This window comes from Lepisma saccharinum, chromosome 1 (assembly GCF_977018435.1).
Source record: "Lepisma saccharinum chromosome 1, izLepSacc3.1, whole genome shotgun sequence".
In the NCBI taxonomy this organism is placed as follows: Eukaryota; Metazoa; Arthropoda; class Insecta; order Zygentoma; family Lepismatidae; genus Lepisma; species Lepisma saccharinum.
The window spans coordinates 184,463,809-184,488,870 of NC_139229.1; the positions used below are offsets into that span (position 1 = coordinate 184,463,809).

Genomic DNA, 25,062 nt, shown 5'->3' on the forward strand with positions numbered 1-25,062 from the left:
CATGTTGCAGGCATGGTGTACAGGAATGGAAAATCGCTAATAGTGTGTGTGTTGATGAGAGTATCGTTTAAATAAACGTTCATTTTATATTTTATGGAGTAGAGTGAATATACATCATGGCATTGGTAGATGAAGGTGGGTTTGATGTGTCTTACAGAACATGTGTGCACATTATTTTCTCCTAACCTTGGGACGTTAGTAGATTATTTTCTCTGTAACCCTGGCACGTTACCTTCTGATCTATTCCACTATTCGACAAAGTAAACGTTTTCAGACCGTGAACGTATGTATTTACAGAGCTAGGGTCTTTAGGGTATAGAACAATTTTCTCAATATTTACATTATTTCAATCAGTCGCTGATTCATACGGTAAATCATTTGAACGGTGCCATAAAAGCATAGTCACTAGAAAAATATAATGTTATTTTTAGAGACAAACACTGTACGTAACTGCCGAATATACATCCCATGGAAATATTACACAGAGAGATTCACTGCTCATAAATTCCTAGCTTAAAAACCCACTTGAAAAAGACATGTACCATTTATATATGATAAAAAATATGATCTGCATTCAGTTACCATTCATGAAACCAATCTCGAAGATGACCAGCCAGCAGAAGTCATAGCGAGTGCATTAGGCTCTTGGGAGGGAGAAGGGATGCTTCTGCACCCCTTATTTTATTTGGACACCCTCTTCTGCACCTCTATTTTGAAGCTTATTTTCAACCGAAAACACCCGTAACGGTAAATGTTTACTATCCTTCGGACACCTGTAACTTCTGAGTTTCGTCAATGTTTGACATTTGTACTTACCTATCTGCTTCGCGGATCATTTTTTTAACGTGTATTCACGTTTTTTTGATCAATTTTTTTTTTTTTTTTAAAAAAAAGTGTTTTTGTAAGTGAAGAACGTACGTTTCCGCAAATGGTTTGTGGGGCTATGTGTCAATGGTTCGTGGGGCTATGCAGGAATGGTGTGTGGGGCTAGGCGAGAATGGTGTGTGGGGCTACGCATATATTTTTCGAAACCAATTTTTAACTATTGTAACCTATTGTGACCCTACCTAACCTAACCTTACCGGAAATGGTTTGTGGGGCTATGTATGAATGGTTCGTGGGGCTATGCGTCAATGGTTGAATTTCCGCTATGAAACATTCCCACATCACACAAAACACCTTCCAGATGTTAGACAATACTACAGGAACTTATGACGGTAAGTAGTTTCTTCTGTAGAAATGAAGGTACTACTTTACTATACCTGAGACACCTGGGAATCATTTCTTTCGCACTTTTTTACATTGCTAACGTACTATTCTGCATTCTGGAACACTTATTTAGGTGAAATAATTGAATTTGTTAGGAAAGTAATGTATACTTCTTACATTTACGAGTACTTACTGTTCTTGTTTATTTCCACACACAACATGGCGATAGCTTACCGTTGATCGTTCCTTGAGCCAGAAAAACCATTGACGTTAGCCCAAAAATTCACGATAGCCCCACAAACCATCACGGGGACGAGGTATGCCTACTAGGTTAGGTTAGGCCTGTTAGGTTTGGTTCCATTAGCACTCCTTTCGTTCAATTTAGTATATACGGACAATACGAGAGCGTATTGTGCTCTCGTGCAGGAAGCAAATGGCGGCAGCAGCAATAGCACGTCGGAAATAGATTTTCGTACAAAACCACATGCATTCGCATTAAAATGAATCAAAATTACATTCCCGAACATCAACAACGCTACAGAAAATGATTTCCGTAAGTACTTTCTCCTGTAAATTTGAAGAAATCTGTCTCAGGTATAGGAAAGTGTTACCGAAATGAAGACATCTGTCCGAAGGATAGTAAACTAGTAACGCGTCATTGCCTTGTAATCAAGGGGTCCCGGATTCGATACCCGGTGGAAAGACAAGTGGTTCGGATCCCACTTTAAACTGTAGGTCCAGTCCCGATTAGCCTTACTGTGCATAAAGTGGACTCAAAACAGCAACACAGACTCGGATCCTGCTCTTGTAAATGTCTGTTATATCGGAGACAAATTTCTTCATTTTTACAGAGGAAACTACTTACGAAAATGAGTTTCTGTAGCATTTTGAAAGTGTGTGGAGGTATTTTCTCACCGTAGAATGCTGCACAACAAGAAATAAGCACTTTTGATATAATAAACTTGCATTTTGTGCAAAGTGACAACTTATGCCGTTGTTTCCATTATGTACCTACAGATGGCGCGAGCGTCGAAAGTCACGCAGTCTCGCCAGTGTTTCCAAACGTGCCTTTTTTTACGAGATTTTTTTTAACTATGCTTACCTAACCTTGCCGGAAATGGTCCGTGGGGCTATCTTGAATGGTTTCTGGGCTATCCGTCAATGGTTCATGGGGCTATTGTAAATGTTTTTGGGCTATCCGTCAATGGTTTGTGATGACATAATGAACACGAAACTAGGAATTTTTCGGTCAAGAAGGTTGAAACACTGCATACCCACTCCAAATCGACAAAACACAAGCACGACGTGCGATGATCCACAGCTGTGCGTTCCGTATTGTATGTTGCGCAATGGAAGAAAGGAACCAAAAGAATTACTCGTAATGTGAAAAATCAAAGTTATTTTCATGGAAAAAGCATAATGGCACCTTCAACTATGTTCCGCAATACACAATTGGTAAGTACGAACCATCCAAAACACAAAATATCCGATTTTAATGTGTGTCCGATGTAACAGACATTTACCTCTGCTCTGAAACAAATGCTTCACTTACTTTTCTGTACTGGTAGCAAACTCTAAAAAGATCAGCATTGTTAAGAATCGTTTCTTCTCTTGTTTATTCAGTTAACTGTTTTGTGGTTTTCGACAATTGTTTATAGCCCAGTGTGAGTTGTTGTATGTTTCTTCATTCTTTTTGCATTGCTGATAAGATACAATTTTATTTTCCACCTACTTGTTACTCCTCTTTTCTCACAAGTTGCACTGCAATAAAAATTTCAGTTGCTTCCAAGGCATTACCAGGTCATGCTTGGAAAATTATTTAACACAAGTTAATCAGGTATGACTGAAGATGACCACACTCCTCTCCGATTTTCTTCATATTTGGCATACTTACTAATTGAGACCTGCTAATGATGAATCTGAAGTTAAAATTTGTCGGAAACATGTAGAAATTGCAAAATAATTGTGATTGACGCTAGCCCCACGAACCGTTGACGTGTGGTTAGGTTAGTTAAAATTCCATGTCGTGGTAGTATCACGATCTAGAAATTGCAAAATAATTGCGAACCATTGGCGCTAGCCTCATGAACCATTGACGACGTGGTTAGGTTATTTTTGGTTAGGTTAGGCAAACATAGTTAAAATTTGGTGTCATGGTAGTATCAGGAATATATATATATATGCTTGTGAAACAAAAAAAAAAAAAATCGCGAACATCGACGGTTTCCATTCCGAAAACTAACGCCTTATTTTCGCTTATTCTGCAATTTCTAGACGTTCCGACAACTTTTAACTTAAGATTCGTGATTAGGAGGCATCAATTAGTGAGTATGCCAAATATGAAGAAAATCAGAGAGGGGTCCGGTCATCTTCAGTCATTCTGTTAATCATTCTACGTAAGTCGGTACCTGTTTCATAGATCGGAGACACATTAAAATCGCATATTTTGTGTTTCACATTGTTCTTACTTATCAATTGTGTATTGCGGAACATAGGTGAAGGTGCCATTATGCTTTTTACACGAAAAGAAACACAATTTTTCACATAGAGAGTAATTTTTGTTATTCCTTTTTTATCTTCCTTATCACGGCAGGCAAAACTTGACTACCGTATGCAGTGTTTCCAACCTTCTTGACCGAAAAATACCTACTATCGTGTTCGTCACGTGTGCAAATTGTACATTATACATGGGTAGCTGATAGATAGCCCGACGAACCATTCCGATAAGGTTATGTTAGGCAAGTATAGTTAAAAAAAAAGGGGGGGTTCGAAACTTTGACAGGGTGTTACGTCATCAAGCATATGCAGCATCCAGTTCACGTAGGGAAAGCAATGGCAATTGTGCGTCGGTGAGATATTTCTCTTGAAAAATATATGATTTCCCCTGTCAAATAGATTCCTCGATGAAAGAAAATACCTCGACGAACGTTGGAAACCTTAGAGAAACTCATTTCCGTAAGTAGTTTCTTCTGTAAAAATGAAGAAATGTGTTTTCGATATATGAAACTGTTACCCGTAAGTCTGGTAAATGTATCATTTAAGACTTTTTTTTTTTTTTCAAAAACTGTTAATGGACAGTTTCAAAGTTCGTGAAGAAGTGTTACAGTTCATTGTCAAGGATAGTGTGGCAGTAGGAAATTTAATCAAAATGAAATTGCTGTGCAGTTCACCTTGCATCGTAACATCTGAGGCAGATGTAAATAAATGTATAAGACAGAGGGGGAACAAAGCAATCGAACATTTTCAGAAAAGTGACAATGATTTGGTTATGTGAAGGTTAGGTTACTCCATGATTTCATATGTTTTGTATGTGTTATTTTCCTTTTCAAATAGCAGTACTTCACGTTACCCAGTAAACTTCTTTTTTTTTTTTTTTTACCTAACACACAAGTTAGATTAATAACTGAATTTTGTAACTCTATTGGTGGCATTTCAAAGGTTCAAAAATTGTGTTTTTTGGGTATGGATGATTTTTTTTTTCATTTCACTATGTAGTTCAATATGACTGTAGCTTGTGTTTGTGTTTTCCCTCTATGACCACTTTCTTAACATGTAAGACACATGTCATGAACAAGCTTTCTTCATTTCAAATTTCCAACTTGTGGTGGTTGTGATAAAATCAAGCAAAAATGAAGCAAGTCACTAGTATTCTTCAGATTTATAGGCATCTTATCATAGAAGTCTGCTAAATGTTGATGATATTTTATGTAGTGGTTAAAGCATGCATGTATATTTTGATATTTTCTTTATTTTCAACATCACATCCCATAAATTTTATTCTGCACCCCCTCAGCACCCCTAGATTATTAATTATGACACCACTTTTGATAGGCTTAACATTATACTAAAAAAAATATAGGATACATCGATATATAAGTGGATTGTTATAATTCAGAGTACTTCCCACCTCTTCTCTGGCTAAGAAAGAAACAAGCTGGCCTCGATGGCGGAATGGTTAGCACGGCATGCTATGATGCCTGGATTTAAATTCCTGGCCAGGGCATGGGTGTTATTTGTGAGCGTTTAGCCAGAAGTGGCAGAAAAGTGAAATAAAATAAACCAAATCAGTCAATCAAGGAAAAACTATTCTATGTATCCATTTCTTTTTTAAAAAAGGTAAAATGCAGGGAAGACTCGTACCATTGCCCAAACTTTAATTACCAAATCCTCCTCAAGTGAACTTTAAATTCATTAAAACCAGTTTACTGCCAATTATTTTCACTGTAGTCCACACTGCAGAACATTTACAGTCATGCACACTGCTGGGTTGTAATGATTCCATTGAAAGTCAATGCATTCATCACAACCCAGAACTGTCCGTGACTGTACCATCACCACCAGTAACATTTGAATACATGTTTGTCTGGTAGGAAAAACATGGCTTCAAACCATACTCTTTTTAGACAAATTTGTCAAATGATATCCAGGTGTTTTTGTATAAAATGGCCTTATTAAAATATTAGTATACAGGCAAAAATCTATTGTGTCAATTGATGATTATCACAGGTGAAACTATAATATGCCTCAATGGTTCCTCACTTGAGGAAGCAGCTGATAACCAAAGTGCTACCACACTAATTATTTCAAAATTATAAGCTCTGTTCAACCATATTCTGGGAATGCATACTTATTTTTTCCGTCAACAATCCATTTTTGGAAAATTTCCTGATAAGACCCACTGTAACTTGTACGACATTAATTACTTAGAATAGTATAACAACTACTAAGCTTTTTTTTACAACCTTTCTCAAAATATTGGCAATAGATGATCCTCATAAAAAAATTCTCAAAAAATTATCTTTCCAGTTTTTTTTTTGTGGATTTTTGTGAAAAACCCTCATGGGGAAAACTGGGCTAGGCCCACCCAGCCCAACCCCGGTCATGGTTCCATTATTCTGTGTATATTCTAGTTATAATGATTGTTGAAGTGAATATGCACACATGCCAGTTTTATATATTAATGAAAAGTATGATTTTGAAATACGTGAGTGAAGCTATATATACACCGCGTGAGGCACCTAAAAGTACCACCTGAAATAGCGAAGAAACAAGAAACAGTAGCGATGTGAGGTTTGCGGGAAACAATAATATCAAATGGGGCTCGTAAATCGGAGGTATGGGGTGGGTCGAAAAATATCGACAAATGGGGCATCTGGAGCAAAGTCATATTTTTTTTAAATGGAACGATATACAATAACATGCATAATATAAAAGAGCACACGCAGAGAAACACAACGCCGTTGGTCTCATGCATCTACTGCACATAGGAACGAAGATATGGCCATGTGAAAATATGTAAACAAACTAACAAGTGGCCCACTTGACCGTCAGTACCACGGCATGTAAGACTTCTCAGGTGCCTGACAGAACTGCCTTTACGCAGAGCAAGTTTTGATAGCAGGTCCACGAGATCGTGTTAGTTCATAGCAAGCAGTCGTAGTGGTAAGAGCGAAGATTATGGTGTTCACAAACATAGAAAAAGCGGACATGATCCTGATTTATGGGGAATGCCGAAAGAATGTCTCAGAAGCCTACCGTGTGTACGCAGAGAGATATCCGGACAGACGACAGTCATCTCGACGTCTGTTTGGTAAGTTATTTATTAAATTAATTGACACTGGAAGTGTAACACCACGAGCACGTGTGCGGAACAAGCCAACTACAGGTGAGGCAGGTGCAACAAATGTTCTCGCCGCTGTTGCTGTGAATCCGCACGTTAGCTCCCGTGAAATTGCCAGGGATGCTGGGATGAGTCAGCGAAGTGTATTGCACATTCTGCACACACACAAGTATCACCCATATCATATCTCCCTCCATCAGGAGCTTCACGGGAATGATTTTGTGGACCGTGTTCGGTTTTGTACATGGATGTTACGACACGACACACCCGATTTGTCACGTATCCTCTTCACTGACGAGGCAACTTTTACCAATCATGGAAATGTCAACCTAAGGAACATGCACTATTGGTCGGTGACAAATCCACATTGGCTTCGCCAAGTGGAACGCCAGCGCCCATGGAGTGTGAACGTGTGGTGTGGTATAGTGGGTGAACATCTCATTGGCCCTTTTTTTATACAAGGGACACTGAATGCTGACCGATACATACAGTTTTTACAACATGAACTGCCTGTACTATTGGAGGACATACCACTTCAGACAAGGAGGGAAATGTGGTACCAACATGATGGGTGCCCAGCTCACAGTGCAAGATGCGCTACAGCATGTGTGGAAAATACATTTCCAAATTGTTGGATTGGACGTGGAGGGCCTGTCAAATGGCCGGCTCGTTCCCCAGATTTGACACCGTTAGACTTTTTCCTGTGGGGAAAGCTGAAGGACATTGTCTATCGGGATGTGCCAACAACTCCAGAGGATATGCAACACCTCATTACTGCGGCCTGTAGGGACATTCCCTACGAGATGCTACATTCTGTGCAACGATCTTTGCATGGGCGCCTCGTTGCCTGTATCGCAGCTGACAGCCACCACTTTGAACACACACTTTAACAGGTTTTCGCTTCTTACGCAGTGGTTCTTCGACATACTGTCATGGTCATTTTCATTATGCTGTAACACTGTCAAATACATGGTGCTGACGATGTCTACTGTATTTTTTCTTCCTTTAACACGTACTGTCTTCATCTTGTCCAATGGCTTCCGACATCTCATACTTGTACATGCCGTGGTACTGACGGTCAAGTGAGCCACTTGTTAGTTTGTTTACATATTTTCACATGGCCATATCTTTGTTCCTATGTGCAGTAGATGCATGAGACCAACGGCGTTGTGTTTCTCTTTGTGTGCTCTTTTATATTATGCATGTTATTGTATATTGTTCCATTTAAAAAAATATGACTTTGCTCCAAATGCCCCATTTGTCAATATTTTTCAACCCACCCCATACCTCCGATTTACGAGTCCCATTTGATATTATTGTTTCCCGCAAACCTCACATCGCTACTGTTTCTGGTTTCTTCGCTATTTCAGGTGGTACTTTTAGGTGCCTCACGTGGTATATATATATATATATTTTTGGTATGGGTATATAACATGTAACGTTCATTCCAATAAATATGTTTTACTGAAAATTTTTGTTATGCCGCAGATGTTCCAGACTTGTCGTCAGACAATCACTCTGACTGTGATATGGAAGATGATGACGAAGACACGTGGGATGAGATGGAAGAAGATATTGCAAGACACACTACATGCTTGTTTTGTGTCCAAACATTTCCCAAACTAGAAGATGCTCTTCTTCACTGTCGAAAAGAGCATAATTTTAATTTAGTTCAGTTAAAAGAGAACCACAATATGGACTGTTACTCGTTTATTAAACTTGTAAACTTTATCAGATTCCACAAACAGGAACCAGATATGATAATGAGCTATAAGGAACCAGTATGGGACAATGATGCATACATGAAACCTGTTATACAGGATGATCCATGGCTTATGTTTGGTGAGTAGTGTGTTTTAAATGAACAGTGCCAATCTGTATTTAGTTGTTCTTATATTTTCTGATTCCCATTTTGTTATATACCTGTCAAACAATATATACCTCACTTTTTTTTAAATTAGTGGACAAGGAATGTAATGAAATCTTACAAATGCTTTAAAATATATTTGCAAACTAAATTGAATTTTCTCTGTGCCCTTTGGATTTAATGTAGTTCTTCAAATTTATTTACTGTAAGTGGATAATTTGCACATGCTAAATCTCTTCTGTAGTGGTTAATTTTAAAAATTACAATTCCTTATCACTATGCAAAGTGAGTCTTCTATACTCAAAGAAGATAGATGACTCCTTTTGCTACTTTGAGCCATCGTAGAAAGAAGCAAGACTTCGAAATGCAAGAAGCCAGTGGTCTCAGCCTGGACATAGGTGTTCTTTGCGAGTGTCCCTTCATCAATTTCATCTTATCATCACTCTTCCTAATCATTGCAATTAGCACAAAAGTGACAGTAAGATAACCTAATCCAATCAATCAATCAAGAAAAATGCTCACTCTGCTCCTGAATTGGCAAACACCCTGGGTCCAAGCACATATTATATACTGCATTATATTCAAGTGCATGATAATCACAGGCAGCAAAGTGCCAACCTGTAAGCAGAGTCTACATCTCATGGTTATTTCACCAAGTTAAGCACACTGGAGATTCAGAAGAGTGACATCTCGTGGCAGAAATTCGAATTAACTCAATACTGAAAGAAGCAGGTTCGTACTTCGTCATACGCAGGAGCTTTGAACCAGAGAAGGTTGAAGACTGATATATCCATCAAACCCACTGGAGATAACAAGGGTTAAACAGCACACGGTTTATTTTTTCATTTGCTGGCTTTCTCATTAGTAGACTCCGGATTTTTATGTAATATCAAAGTACAAAATATGTACATAAATATGTAACAATAATTGATAAGATATGTACCTAAGTATGTATTGTCAAAAAAATATGTAGTATCAGAGAATATGTAATATTAAAAACAATTGAGTAAGCAATTTCAAGAATTCTGCTAGATATTTTTTTTTATTTGCACATATTCAACTTAATTTTAAGGTCATAAGTTTTTCAAATTATATAAAATTTGTATCAAATTTATAAACTCAAAAAAACATAGCAATGTGTACATATTTAAGAAACCAATTTTGTCAAATATTAATTACTTTTTACATCGTAAATTATTGTGTAACATATAAATATGTAAGAGAGCTCTTTGTAACCTTCGAAACAAATTGAGAAGGGAAACATCTACAGAAAGAACAATCGAATGAAAATCCATAGCTACTTTTGTACTTTTTGTGCAAGGGAACATATTGTGTAATTCGCCACATACAGGAAGGTAGCTTTCTTGTCCACGGATGCAGTGTTTGAAGGTGCTTTGCCTAAACCTAAAAGCGAAATGAAAATATATATCCAGAAGGAGGGGGGGAGGGATTCCAGCATCTTTCGATAAATATCAGTTCGCGTTTTTTTTTTTTCCAGCCTGTCTGTCGACATGGCAGTCAATTTCAGGTGATGGTAAGCACTAAGCATCTCAGTGATAATATGACATCACATGAGCTACACATTTTCTTCATGTTTCAGAGATCGAAAACATAGGGAAAAGGATGTGAGAAATACACATCGAATCGGAAAACAAAAAAATACGTGTTTAATAAATGAAACAAAGCTACTCAATGTTGGGGCAGGGGGCAACTCTGAAATTTTAAATGGAAACCCCAATTTTGTATTGTAGAATCGGAAAGAGGACTTCATTCCGAGTCCAACGAGCTATCAACCTTCCTCCTAGCTCAATTAGGAACGGAGATATGTCGATTTTAAATTTTTGCCAAAAATAAATAAATAAATAAATTAAAGCGACGTTCCGCCCCTAATTGAGCTAGAGTGAAAGTGATTGCACATTCGGAATTTGCACATCAAGACCTTTCAATAGAGTATATGGAAGGGGGTCTACCATATACTCTATTGAAAGGTCTTGATGTGCAGATTCCGAATCTGCAATCGCTTTCAGTCTAGCTCAGTCCCTTTGAAAAAATTTTGGGTTTTATGAAAATTTTCAATTATTTTTTTTTTCCCCACGGAAATTTTAAATCGCCATATCTCCGTTCCTAATTGAGCTAGGAGGATGGTTGATAGCTCGTTGGACTTGGAATGAAGTCCTCTTTCCTATTGTACAATACAAAATTGAGGTTTCCATTTAAAATTTCAGAGTTGCCTCCCATCCCACCCCCAGGGGGCAGGGAATCAAGTGTGATATCATTGAATAGCTTTCTTTCACTTATTAAACATGTATTTTTTCGTTTTCCAATTCGATGTTTATTTCTCACGATATGTGATAGTTCTGTGACTTTTGGACCACCCTGTATGTAAAATATCTAATATCCTGGCAGATACGTATGTAAAAGTATGTAACGTAAAACTTATGCAAAATCATGTCAGTTATATAATTCGTTGACATTTTCCTGTTCATGGTATGTATCTAGAAAGGAAAAGAGTATGTAATTACATACAAACCCAAGCCCTACTAATTAGAATAAAACTCAGAAGAAGATTAATTCGGTATGTATAGTAAGAATTTGGTCTGGTTGTTGTTGATCCATTACACAAACACGATGAAAAACACATGAAATGACGTACTTGCACAGAACTTTCGTGGATACCTGTTGCACTCAAAACCGAGTAGTGATGGCTATTGTGTAATTTAGAAAGGAGAGACTGATAGAGTAAGGGGTGTCATGTCAAGAATATTTTAGGTTGCTAGTGAAAATGTGAGCATGCAGGTAATGGTGACTCGTTGCGACCATTCTCATGTTAAAGAATGAAATACTTCACATCATCAATATTTGAATTCTTGAAGTTATTCAAATGTACATTGGCAGGTAAGATGATGTATTTTCTTATTTGTATTTTGCTTTATTTAGTGCCAAATACGTAGTTTGTGAATGTGTTATGCAAACAATTATAAGGCTGATTTTTTAATACATTTTTATTTATTTGTAGATGTTTGCTTTAATTGTAATAATAATATTTGTATGTAGGCTAATCTGTCTCGGATTAGATTTTGAAACATTAGGCAACTAGCATATGTGTGCCTTTTTATTGCAGTTAAAAAAAATAACAAATTAATAAAGCTCTATAATTTCAAGAGACCCTTCAATATCTTATATCATTCAAGAAATAGTCGGGGCAAACAAATTAGAAAAATGAGAAATGAATTGCATTGAATCAGAGACAAGATTGTGGATGGTATGGTCATATCGCCAGCTGAATACTATGTTGCTGTATGTCCATCTGATCTGAATTTGCAGGAGAGTTGATTAAACTTAACACATGTGGATTTTGAATTCGCTACAAGATTTGTGCAAACATTTTATTAATTTTGATAATTCACACCACTTGACAGCCAGATATGTTGCTTCGGAAATTGACTAATTAATCTTTAAGGATCACAATAATGTCATCAACTCATCTCCGACGAAAAGTGAAGATACGACAAAACAGCATTCAGTTGGCAATATGTTGACATAAGAAAAAATAATATAATTTGCATTCCTTAATGATCTGTTGTATTTACAGCAATATGACAGCATGCTATGACACCAGAGGTCCCGGGTTCGAATCCTGACTTAGCATGGCATCCTCATATTCGAGATTAGCCAAAAGTGGCAGAAATGCGAATAAATCAATGGGTCAATCACAGGGCTCGAAGAACCCCGGTCGCATGGCGACTGTGATCTTTTGCTATAATATTGCCATTTTTTAAGTTTGCATGTACGACATTTTGAAGAGTCTAAGTTCAAATTGCAGTACAGCGAAAGTTAGCAAATGATTTTTTTTTATCTACATTTTAAACATTCCATAGAATCAGTAACTATTTTTTGCTCTTTGTTCCCAAACCCCCCATTTCCCACTTTCTCACATGATTTAAGGATGTTTTGAATACGGTGATTCTCAGCTTCTTATAGAGTGATTGATTTTTGTAGTTTATTTTACTTCACTTTTTGTGCCACTTGTGGCTAATTTGCGAAGTGATGAGTGATGATGTAATGAAATTGATGAATGGACACTTACAAACATCATGCCCAGGCTGGAGTTAAACCGGGACCCCTAGCATCGTGGGGCGATGTACTAACCACTCTGCCACGGGTGCCTGCTTCTTATAGTATGCACAATTGCTAGTAGGTGGTTTCCTGGCACCTGATTTTCAGAGTTGGCACCTAGCTCTGAAGAATATTTTTCGAGCACTGGTCAATCATACACCCTGTGTCTAAAAAGTTTGGTGAATGTTATCAGAAAACAAACAAAACAAAGGATACAAATAAATTACCTTTATTGGTTTTCAAAATAATCGCCATCCACCACAACACACTTTTGGCACCTTTCATGACGCTCTTCAGGCGGGGAAACATAAAACGTCCTCAGGTGCATCAAATGTTGGTTCAAGTGTACAGGATGGAAGCCATGAGCAGAAAATGTGTTTACATCTTGTCCAAATTGTTTTGCAACAGGAAGGAAACGACTGAGGATGAACTTGGATGTTCACTCGTTGCTCCATTGCACTGTGACACTACCTCTCACACTGACTATGTTTGACTGCCACACACAGCAGGTTTACCCTGATGGCCACGTGTTCTCCATGCTAGGTGGCTCTTCTCGACATGTCTCTGGATAGACATGTGCATGCACGCACACCTGGCTCATTTTGCTGTTGGTATATCGGACCATTCACCCAACTTTTTAATAAAACTTTTACAGTGTGTATTTAATAAGTAAATAATATTTGTAAATATAAGTAAGTAATATCAGATTTTTTTTATTTTTAATAGATTTTGAGGACCTGGAAGTTCCTGCACCATTGAATTGTGATAAGGATTACTTTATAGTGAATGCGGAGGATGGTTGTGTGACACTATCGGAGAAACACTATGAACAGCTACAGAAAAGAATACAGACTTTACAAGCTGATATTCGGGAGAAGAATGAAGTGCTTGAAAGGATGGGGAAGGATATGGAACACATGAAGCAGGTTACACAACAGGTGGTACATAGCACATATGTGGAACCATTAGAAAACACTGTGAAATCTCTTACTGTGGAGGAAGACGAGGGCTACTTCAGTACTTATGCCCATTTTGGAATACACCACGAGATGCTGTCAGTAGGTATTTATCAATATCCTTGTAGTTTGAAGGAAATATTTACAGTTTTATGATGTACTTATGGCAGGAGTGATACTGATATGTTGATATTATTTATCATCTTCCTTAATTGTTTCTAGTCTCTTGTATCTGTTGTTATTTAATGAAAAACATGAAATATTCTGTAACTTCAGTAAAAATGTAGAAATTTCAGTTAATTCTTTCTGGCATAAGGATCTGCCTTTTTTGTGATATACTTAAGTTTTGGTAAATATTTAAAAAATAAATAAAACATTGATATTAATGTCAGAGTTTAACATGAAATATATGATTAAAATTTGAAAAATTAAGATCGATATTCACACTGGTCTCCATGGGCATGTTTTTATGTGGATTTTTTCTTTCACCGAAGAGGGAATTTTGACAGATAAGTAGCAAAATACAAGAAGTTTTCAAATAGAATTTGTTAATACAATTTGTTGGACAAAACCGGCTTTTAATTACACTTTATGTCCACATTGCCTGATTGGGACAGGACCACAACCTCTGAACCACTGAACTGTGCTTCAACACATAATCAAATTGAAAACCTCTTGATTACAATGAGATAATTGAAAGCAGTATATGTATCTTTTCGATATTAACTCTTCCTTCTGGCTGAAAAAAGAAGAAGAAAAACATGGCAATTTTGCCCCCATATGAATGCAGTGCCTTGAGTAAGTGCCCTTGTTCCCCCTTTAATCTGGCCCTGAATTTGAATAACAGCAAATAACCCAATTCCAAGCCAGTGGGTGGAAATCAAGCAGTGATGTGCTTCTAAGAGAGGGCTTATGACACTAATGGGATTATTATTTTTTTTCTAGCCAGTGCTACCAGATTTGATCCATTCCAAAATATCGTTAATACTTGGACATTGTTTCCAAATTTCAAAGTAACACACAAAGCAGCTAAATACACAATAACAAACTTATGATCACAGTGGTGAGCCACACTAAGTGCTAAAATTGGTACAGATATCTGTGGAAAGTTCAACCTGAAAATGTCAAAAGGTTTAACCCACTTCTTCAAAGTGTTGTGATAAAACAGTGTAAACACACAATGATTTCAATAATAAATAATATACACTCCCATAATGACTAGCCAAGATTTACAATATAGTTCAATTCTGGCCAAGAACGTGCGCATGTTCACCAATTTAATTGACAGGAACACTAACCACCATGCCAAAATGGATAATTTTCAAATCATTAATAGTGCTAACGACTGTTGTTTCAACGAGTTAGCCTGCTGTCAAATTACACAAGAAAGAGACTGTTGCATGCCAAGCAACCACACAAGTTCCAACAAGGAAGGTGACAGTGGCCATGAAAATGAATAGAACAAACTGTAATCAGCTTTGTGGAAAACGTGAGTACTAACTTTCTCTGTAATTATTTACTGCCATGTCACAAGAAATTCATATTGATGCATTCATAGTTGATAATTTTGCATACAAATATACTGGATTACTTAATATTGTTGAGTGTATGCAAGTGCCAATGCACCCATTGAATTTGTATCCAAGGAAATTATTCATGCAGTTTTTAATGTATCTTTTCAGGATAAAGTAAGGACTAATTCGTATAAAGAAGCTATTTGTTCCAATTCAAAAGTGTTCCATGATCAGACAGTTCTGGATTTGGGCTGTGGCACTGGCATCTTGTCCATGTTTGCTGCCTCTGCAGGAGCTAAGCAGGTTATTGCAATAGACCAGTCAGATGTAATATATCACACAATGGATATTGTTAGGTAAACACATAACCATGCAGTTGCTTTTAACTTTTAAATTCTTGCTGATCCCATGTCAGACCAACGCCTATAATGGCCGGTCCACACACTACGTCTTCAAGTACGTCTTGCTTGCGCAGTTCAAAACTGTACAGGAAGAGATGTTTCAGTTCTGGTGTGTCCACACCCTACGTCTTGCTGTACAGAGTTTCCTACTCAGTTCCACGAAGTCCATTATGGAAGAAGTGCTACTCTGGTCAATTTTTGCAGTTTGTCTTCCAAAAAGAAGACAAATTAAATGTCTTAACCCTTAAGCAGAAACATCCGGTCTGAGAGACCTTATTTTTTAATATTTGTTATTACATTTTTTAAAGTTTTTTAGACAATAAAAGAGCAAAATCATGATTAGTAACTCAAACTTATTGAAAACTAAAATTACATGGAAACAAAACTAAGAAAATGTATTATGTAAATCACTTCCAACCTTGGCATTGAATACGTAATGCGAAACACCCAGTCTGCACGTTTTCAAACAACAACAAGTCTCTCGTAACAAACAGTCACAAACTGAGCAGTAACATGTGCAGAGTGTAGGCAAGTGGTTGATAATAAGGTACTGTGGAGGGGGGGAGAGACAGCTCAATAAGTGTTGCCACACTGTAGAACTACAAGACACTAAAGGTCTCGCAGACCGATGTTTCTGTTTAAGGGATAAGAGCACGAGACATTCAGGATGGTTCAGGCACTGAAAATGCACCAATTTTCTCACGTGACACTACTTCGTGAAGTGCGTGGTGAGAAACATTGTGCTTTATTGCCCATGTCCTCTTATACATGTGGTGAATAAATAAATAAACCTTCATTGTAAATGTATAATATTATATTATAACTACCTACAAAAACTATTCCAATAGTTCAGTAAGATTAGTTTTCCTAATTCTGTAGAATACTTTTCAATGTTCAAAAATCAAAAGTTAACATAACTACCCTTTCTTGATGATTCTCTTATGAAAATGTATTTACAATCCAGTTTGCTTAAAATATTTCTATTATAAATAATAAATTAATAACAATGTACAAGTTATTTATATTTGCACTGCTTTATGCCGCTTTTTTACCTCTTGGATTAATCGCGATGAATGGATGACGAAGTGATTAAGTGATGATGGGATTATGACCATGGTTCGAACTTGGGACTATTGCCAGGTTATTAAAACACACTTCCTGCGGGATTGAAAAAAGTACAACCTTGTTACCATTTGTGGTTTGTCTTAGTTTACTTTGCTTTCCTGCTATTTTTGGGTAATTGCGAAAATTGATCTGGGTGATGTATGATCAAATTGATGGACACCCATGCACAGGTTAGGGATTCGAACCTGGGGCCTCTGAAGTCATAGCACTATATGATAACCACTCCACCACAGACATTAAGCTAGGCTAATCCGGACTAGACCTATAACTGAAAGTGTTTAATGTGCCCGACCCAGAGATTGAACTCTGAGCCCCTTGATTATATGGCAACAGAGTTACCACTACGTTGTCGGAGACTACATTGGTTTAATAAAATCAACAAAATTATCGTTGCAGTTAGCCTGGTAAGTCAGAGAAGAATTCGTACTCTCTCATAGTTTCTTGATCAGTCAAAAATCCAAATTAATTAAAATACCTTAACATTGGCTTGTAAACATCATTATCCCCAGCACCAGATCGAACTGATTGGTTTGTTCACTTTGGCCAACTTTTCGGTAAACAGTTCTCATGGAATTGATTTCCCTTACTACTGTATTTCTGTTTGCTGAAATGTCAACCTCTTTGTATTTTTTAAATAAGCTCTCCTAGGCCTAATTCTTTACTGTAGTTCTTTGATTTTACTCACAACAAACATGAAAATTCTTGTAGAGTTCAATGAACTCTGCTAAAACTCATGTGAACACTGGCGAAGATTGCTCATTGTTGCACAAAAACGAATTTATCAAGAAAAAAAGAAAGCAAGATTTTCGAACTTTGTTAATAGTGTTTCAGCACTAGGGTAGAAGGGAAACTGAGCGAGTGATAGTTGCACAAAAGACTGAGGGGAGCGTCCAGACGCACAGACTTGTTTGCGCAGATGTTTGAGATTTGTGCAGACATCTATGCTCTTGGGCTCAGTCTTTGGTTGACAATTTCCGCGTGTGTGTAGTTCTAAAATTTACCCAGTCTTCCGGTCCACACACTATGTTTTGCATGCACAGTGCGTGCATGCACAAGCAAGATGTACCGTATGACATAGCATGTGAACCGGCCTTACGCCTTTTATATCTGCTGGTCCCTTTTGAGACAAACAGCACATGACTCCAGATATTCATTTATGCACATACTGATCTCTGACGTATTTAAATTTAAATGCAATACAAGTATTGTAGGTTTGTCAAAAGCAGTTACTGACTAAAATAGTCACTAACTCTCAAAATAGACATTTATAGGCACTAAAAAATCCATTACATAGGTAAAAATTGGGACTTATAATAGCAAAATTATGTTGCCTTTTTCCTTCAAAGAGACGAGTTAAAAATGTCATGTCAATATCTCTATTCTAAGGCTCATACCAATGGTGAAATTTTAAACGTGGTCTTTTGGAAGCAAAAGGGCAACATCATTTTGCTATTACAACTCAAATTTTGAAAATTTTCATTTTTCACTCCCCTTATGAGCATATTCAAAAATAAAATAGTGGTTAAGTGCAAGAGATATGTATTATGGGGGGTGCTGTATGTAGGCTGCAAATCCACAGGTTCCAAGCAGTAAATACTACATGCTTATAATAATTCAAAATGAACATTATAGGAATCTTTTTCTCACATATGCTTCTACAACCTGTATCTTTTTCATTATTATTTATATTTATTAAACTTACATAATGTCTGACAAAAATACTTTTTCTTTCCCCCTGTGAGTTTGATTTCTGTTCTTTACAATTGATCTTTCATTTCATTACCCCACAGAGAAAATAATCTGAATGAGAAAATAACTCCTATAAAGGGAAGGCTGGAAGATACCAAATTGCCGACTGAGAAGGTGAATATCATAGTTTCCGAGTGGATGGGGTACTTTCTTCTGTTCGAGGGAATGTTGGATAGCGTGATCTATGCCAGAGATCATCATCTAGACAAGGGAGGAATTCTGTTACCCAACCGATGTTCAATGCATTTAGTGGGATGTGGAGATGAAGGTAATTTCTATTTCTGTTTGTTTCTTAAGAGTATTTCGTCTGGAACAACCAGTCACCATGTGGTATTATTTCATATGAACAAGGGCCTCCACCATAGTCACTTACACTCTTGTTCTGTAATTAAGAGCCCCCTGGATTCAATACCTGGTTGAGACATATTGCACAGCGGGCTGGATTCCACTTTAAACTGTGGGTCCCTGATTAACCTATCTGAGCATTAATTGCACTTTAAAAACAATCTTTGACTTCTAATATGAAACATTAGGTATGGGACAGATATAGGCATATTAGTGTATCAATTTATGGGTAGAATTACCAATTATTTTACTGATCTGATGTATCTTTAAAATCTTATAATTTAGTGCAGAATTGTGCCAATTTTTATGGATATCTCCATGCCCTTCTTTTTAAGAAAGTAAAATGTCTAAATGTGCAACATCTTTTTGCACTGCAGTCACCTCGAAATGCACATTTATTATGGAGGTCAAAGAACCATTCAGGTTCTTCAAGGATCATTTGGAATTTTATATCAGTAATCGGTATCGGTAAATTTGATATTGGTACTTATTATTTATTAGTATCTGGCAAAGTTTTTTATAGGCCCATCTCTATGAAAAAAAAAAAACACTTGTAACTACAAAGCTGTGTTGCTTTTATGTTCACAACTGACAATACATTGATGGAAAAAATATGTGAATGAGAATTGCAAAGATGTCTGGGTTACGGCTAAGTAAATGCTCTTGTCAGAAAAACATATTTGAAAAATTGGTAGGGAGGAGAATTGATGATTTGTTTGATTGTCTTTCTTGCTGCATAACTTGAATATTTTTTAGAGTAAACTTTTATGTAATCTGTGTATCTTAGTTAGGTTTTTTTTTTTACATTCTTATTTCTTCCTTTCAGATAGACACAAGCAGTTGATTACCTTCTGGTCTGATGTGTATGGGTTTAAAATGACCAGCATATCAACTGAAGTTGTGCGGGAACCATCGGTCGAAGTGGTAAAACCAGAAGTGTTGATTACGAAACCAGTTACCCTTAAGGAGTTCAATTTAATGACCTGTGGGGTAAAGGATTCTGAGTTTTCAAGTGAATTTGTGTTGGAAGTAACAAGGAGTGCAGTGCTGACATCTTTTGTTGGGTACTTTGATATATTTTTTGACCTAGACCATCCTGTATCATTTTCTACTGGGCCGGAATCTGAAGCAACCCACTGGAAGCAAACAGTCTTTCTCGTGAATGATCCAATTAAAGTTATTGCAGGTATGTTTTTTAGGCTAGGTATATTCTTATATTTTAAGAGTTACTTTTGTTGTATATTATATTGGCAAGGTTAATAATGAAGATAAAAAACCTTTCTTTTCTATTTTTTAAATTGCCTGCTCTTTCTGCACCTGTGAAAGTCGCCATTTTCTTTAACACTACACCAGCGCTACAATGACAGTGTTTACGAAATTCTTGCGCATGAAAACAAAACTTGAAGATATTCTCATTGTGTTTCAGTTCATTTTTTTAAATAATAAACCTTATAAGGTGTTTACTCTATTATGATATACACTATATTTTTCTACATTTAGGCCACAGTTCCATGAAAAACACATAATTGAATAAAAACTGCCTTGGTCATCCTGTTTTTTATTTTTCTAACATGGAAACAAGGCTCAATAGTGTTACCATTAGAGTGCTGCAATGAGCTTTTTTTGCTCAAACGGCAAATAATTTGCACAGGCAATGCTAGATGGCACACAGAATTGATAGTTCTTCCGCTCGAGTGAAAAACGACCGAACGAGCGAAATATACGAAATATTAGGAAGCTCTACAATACAGGACATTGTCAATCATTCCACTACGAGTGTGGTACGTTCGAGGGTAGCATGCTCGAGTGTGGGAGATTCAAACGAGTTTGAGTGAGCAAAAGTCGTCCGATGCAGTACTCTAGTTACCGTATAATCGAAGTTCAGCTGTATATCTTATTTATACTGTAGTATTGAGAGTATTGATATATAAAATTTTCTGATGTTGAACTGACTATTACAGCTATTACAGAATGGCAACTGTAAGTCAGTGAATAGGTCACAAATGGTTTAATGAAAAAATGCTGTGAAATAGGTCTGGATATAATTTCTGTCAAAAATCATGCACTTGACCACAGTTTAATCAACGCCTTGGAACTTCTAGCATTAAAATATTTGGATATGAATGGCACAATTTGCCATGAGCTCTCTTTTTTTGGAAGTTCAGTAGGATAAGCCATGAGAGCAACCTGTTGCAGAGTCTAGACTGTCTATTGTTACTCACCTGTCAATCCAAATGATCACCTCCAGATTGACTTATGCCTTCTTGAGTGCATTTATCGACCCAGTGTACAGATTTACATGACAAATACTTTTCAGTCAACAAGAAGCATTTCTTTATGGATGTACCCACAAAATTCATACAACAGTATGTTAATTCTATAGTTATAATTTTCTCAACCATGGTCATTATTATTTCTCTTTGTAGTGTATGGTTGTTACAACCATGTAAACATAATTTTTGTTGTAACATTTCTAGGACAGCCACTTTGAACCAATACCGATACTCTTACCGATTCCCACCGATACCGATAATTTAAAATTGCAATAATTAAAATTTGTTCAAAATATTGATCAATATTGGTGTGCAAATAATCTTCTCCAATTATAAGCATCAATTTACCAAGAAATTTGCTGTACAATAATTCCGTCAGAATATTAAAATACAAACCATGTAATTACAAAAATTTAGGTTTTGTTCAAAATAAAAAGGAAGTTTGAATTTTGCATAATTTCCAGGATTATTTAAATTTGCAAAGTGTCGCTCGACATTTTTGTGTACCCCATGATAGACCAATATGCTGGAAAAGTATTGGCTTAGTATCGGTAGATGAATCCCAACCGATACATTGGCATCTGTATCAGCTCAGCCCTAAAAATTCAGGAGAATACAAGTTTCATTCAACAGACATTTATTTTTAGTTTCATTAATGTTACAGTTACAGCAATGGAAACTTCATCATGATCATCATTGTAGATATATTGGTCATATTCTGTTATCAAGGTTAATTCTATTACCATACACTGTCATCTTTTGAAAATTCAAGATAATTCAAGTTGTTTTTCTTCAATTTGTATGGAAAATATATGGGTTTTCGGTATTTTATTGTCATATTGCCGCTTCTGTTGTGTGTCGTTTTCTTAGCATAAATACATTGTAAATGTATTATTTATGCTAAGAAAACTATACTCAACATGCCTAACATAACTAATTAGTAGAGGCACATATTTTTGGTAAATAGAAAGCAAAATTTCGGTACAAAAACAGAGTTAATTTCGGGTTCAAAAGCGGTAAATAAAATGAAATATCGGTGTTATAGCGGTGAAAAATTGGATGATAAGTGGTATATAAAAAGACATTTTGGTTTTAAAATTGTGAATATAATCCTAAATTTGATTAAAAAACTACACTTATTCCACAGAATTAACATTTCACTTCTAATAGCACATTTATGTAGTTATAAGAGTATTAAGTTTATTTCTGTGTAAAGGAGTCAATTTTTGCTTCTCCAATATTAACAACAGAATTAATCAATTTTCCGCGAATTGCATAACTCACAGGATACTTCAGACTTCAGAAAGTGTAGAGTCTGTATATAAATGGTAAATTTCATGTTTGAGTTAATTTCGCTTTTTGCAGTTCATTTCGCATTATTTCGTGACAAAACATGGTCACAAAATGCATCTCACACCTTTCAAAAACATGAAAAATTAACACTACAATGTGTTTTTTAAAATTTCGTTTTTTCGTCAAAAATGAAATATGCATGCCCCTACTAATTAGGCATTTAGTCTTGCATCTGCACATAAATTAGGCTGATTATGTTTCATTTATAATGGAGGATTCTCAAATTTAATACTACGTTTTTTCCCACTTCCCATTGTTTCCACACTATGTATCCTACATTTCTGGAATCCTTGATTCATACCCTTTCCATTGATGTGTCATACATATTTCTGTTAGGAAGGGTCGATTCGACATCCTTACCATGAGAAATGAGTCATTGCTATGAAATGATTGCAGCACACCCCAGAATTCAGTAGTAACTTTTACTTATGCTTGGTTTATCTGCCAGTAAAGATATCAAGATTGCTTGAATTTAATTTAATTGTTGCATCATCTGTGAAGGCTATTTACACGAGGATCTAAGGAATTTTTGCCATGTGTTATAATGACACACACCAAAATTTCTACTGTGCAATAGGAGCCAAATAATTCAACAGACACAACAGTATTTTCAATGTTTTCATTGTGCAGAAGTGAGAAATTTTCTTTGAGTTTTGGATGCTTTATGAGTGATCTTGTTTTTTCCAGGTGAGAATCTGAAAGGATCGTTAACTTGCAGACGTCATAGGAAAGAAGTTCGTTCTTTGGAAGTTAGGATTACCCTAGGTGCCAGAACTTTCAATTATATTCTGTCGTAATAATGATTTTACATGGGACGCTGTTGGTAAATTACAATTTTTATACTGTTTTTAGAGAGAATTGTTCTGTTGATAAAATTGCATTAAAGCTCATAGAAAAATCTAACCTGTATGCTTTTAATTTAATTTGTCAGCATAACTTAATATGCTGCTTTAGAAGTTATAGTTGTAAACATAAGCTTATTATGTTATATTCTTGTTTTCAAGAATAACAAACCAGTGAAAGGCATGAAATGTTTTTCTGTGGAAATATCTTGGTTGTGTGAATATTCATCATAGGTTTGTTCTTATTTTGTGTGCTCTCTTTATCATGGTCTAATGTTTTCCATCAAATTATATTCTACATTTGGGCACGTATGACAAACCATATTTATAAATCTACAGTTTTATGCAACTTTCAGTAGTATATTCTCCAGTTTTTAATTATTTTTTTTAAAAAATACTGTATATATTTTTTGTGTAAGATTTTGCTTATGTAACTAAAGTTCAAAACTAGGGCTGAGCTATTACCACTTTGAACCGATACCCTCACTGATGCCGATACTTATATAATTTCAATTTAAAATAAAAAAGGATAATTATATATGTGTTTGTGTGTGTGTGTGTGTGTGTGCGTGCGTGCGTGCATGCGCGTGCGTGTGTTTGTCTAATTTTTATTATTATTATATTTTATACGTATGCATTTCTAACAAGGGGCGATGAATAAATTAACCCACCAAACAATTCTCTCTTCCAACGATTTAACTCAACTCTACAGTATTTTTTTTAGATAAGTGACAATCGATCAGATGTTTCAAGTATGTGAGAAATATTAAGTGCAACTAAGAGCGAGGTAATCGTCGTCGTCGTCACCCTCCCCCTCTCCCCCAATGTTCAACCTCCTCTAAAACTAAGGACTTACTCTTCCAAAACTAACATTAAATCATCCGTGAATGCAAGAATAATTTGCAATTTACCAGCCCTGGACACGACATCTAAAACTGACAGTAAAGCTGTAATGTAAAACCAATCTCGTCTCTTTTTTGTCCTTTATCAAAAAGAATAAAAATTAGTAAACTAAAGTTAAGGAGAGAATGAAAAGTTACCAGTCTGTTTCTTCTATATCAGCCGATCGACTTCAGAACAGTGATATTTCGACGTGACTTTGTTTTTGATATATTATACTATCGGAAAAGGATTTCTAAAAATAAAAATGCAAAGTCCTATCACTTGGCGTGGAAGGAAATCCAAACACATCACTACACTTTCCAGAAAGTAAGTGCCGTCTACTGTCGTTCAAAGAAAATTATTCCCTTGTTGCGATCCCTGTGCCACCAAAACATGCCTGTTGAATCCCAGTTAACCAGGTCTGGACAAACAAAAGTCTAAAGTTGGAAAGGAAAAGGGGGTTTAGCCCAGGTATTGAATTTCCAGCAATATGCTATGTACTATGTCTGAGACACGTCCACCAATCACGTGGGCCATGACTCTTTTGACTGCGGGAGGTCTCTAAAGAGAGAGATGTCCACAATACACCAGGTGCCTCGTTAGCTACCGGAACCTCATTGGGATTATTGTAGGAACAAAGCTTGGTAGACTTCGAAGGAACTCCTATGGGGATAATTTCAAGTTACCCTTGATTTGCAAGATACTTGACCGCGAGTCTTATCTGCATAAGGATCTTTGTGTCACGTACTTGCTATTCACGGAAACATGAGTACAGGTTCACTTAACAAATGCACAACAAATTTGTTGAAT

General features: G+C 36.3%; 1 protein-coding gene across 1 annotated transcript; it reads left to right on the forward strand.

Moving 5' to 3' along the window:
• LOC145990650 (protein arginine N-methyltransferase 3-like) lies at positions 1-23,431 on the forward strand. The gene is made up of 7 exons (XM_083126265.1): positions 1-135; positions 8,318-8,671; positions 13,539-13,870; positions 15,451-15,638; positions 18,599-18,825; positions 19,729-20,088; positions 23,216-23,431. The coding sequence occupies exons 1-7, from the start codon at positions 117-119 to the stop codon at positions 23,323-23,325; spliced, it is 1,590 nt and encodes a 529-aa protein (XP_082982391.1). The 5' UTR covers positions 1-116; the 3' UTR covers positions 23,326-23,431.
• The last annotated feature ends 1,631 nt before the right edge of the window (positions 23,432-25,062 follow it).

Coding starts and splice junctions, on each gene's coding strand:
- LOC145990650 (XM_083126265.1), top strand. Junction 15,639..18,598: donor CACACAATGGATATTGTTAG/GTAAACACATAA, acceptor ATTACCCCACAG/AGAAAATAATCTGAATGAGA. Junction 18,826..19,728: donor AGTGGGATGTGGAGATGAAG/GTAATTTCTATT, acceptor TCTTCCTTTCAG/ATAGACACAAGCAGTTGATT.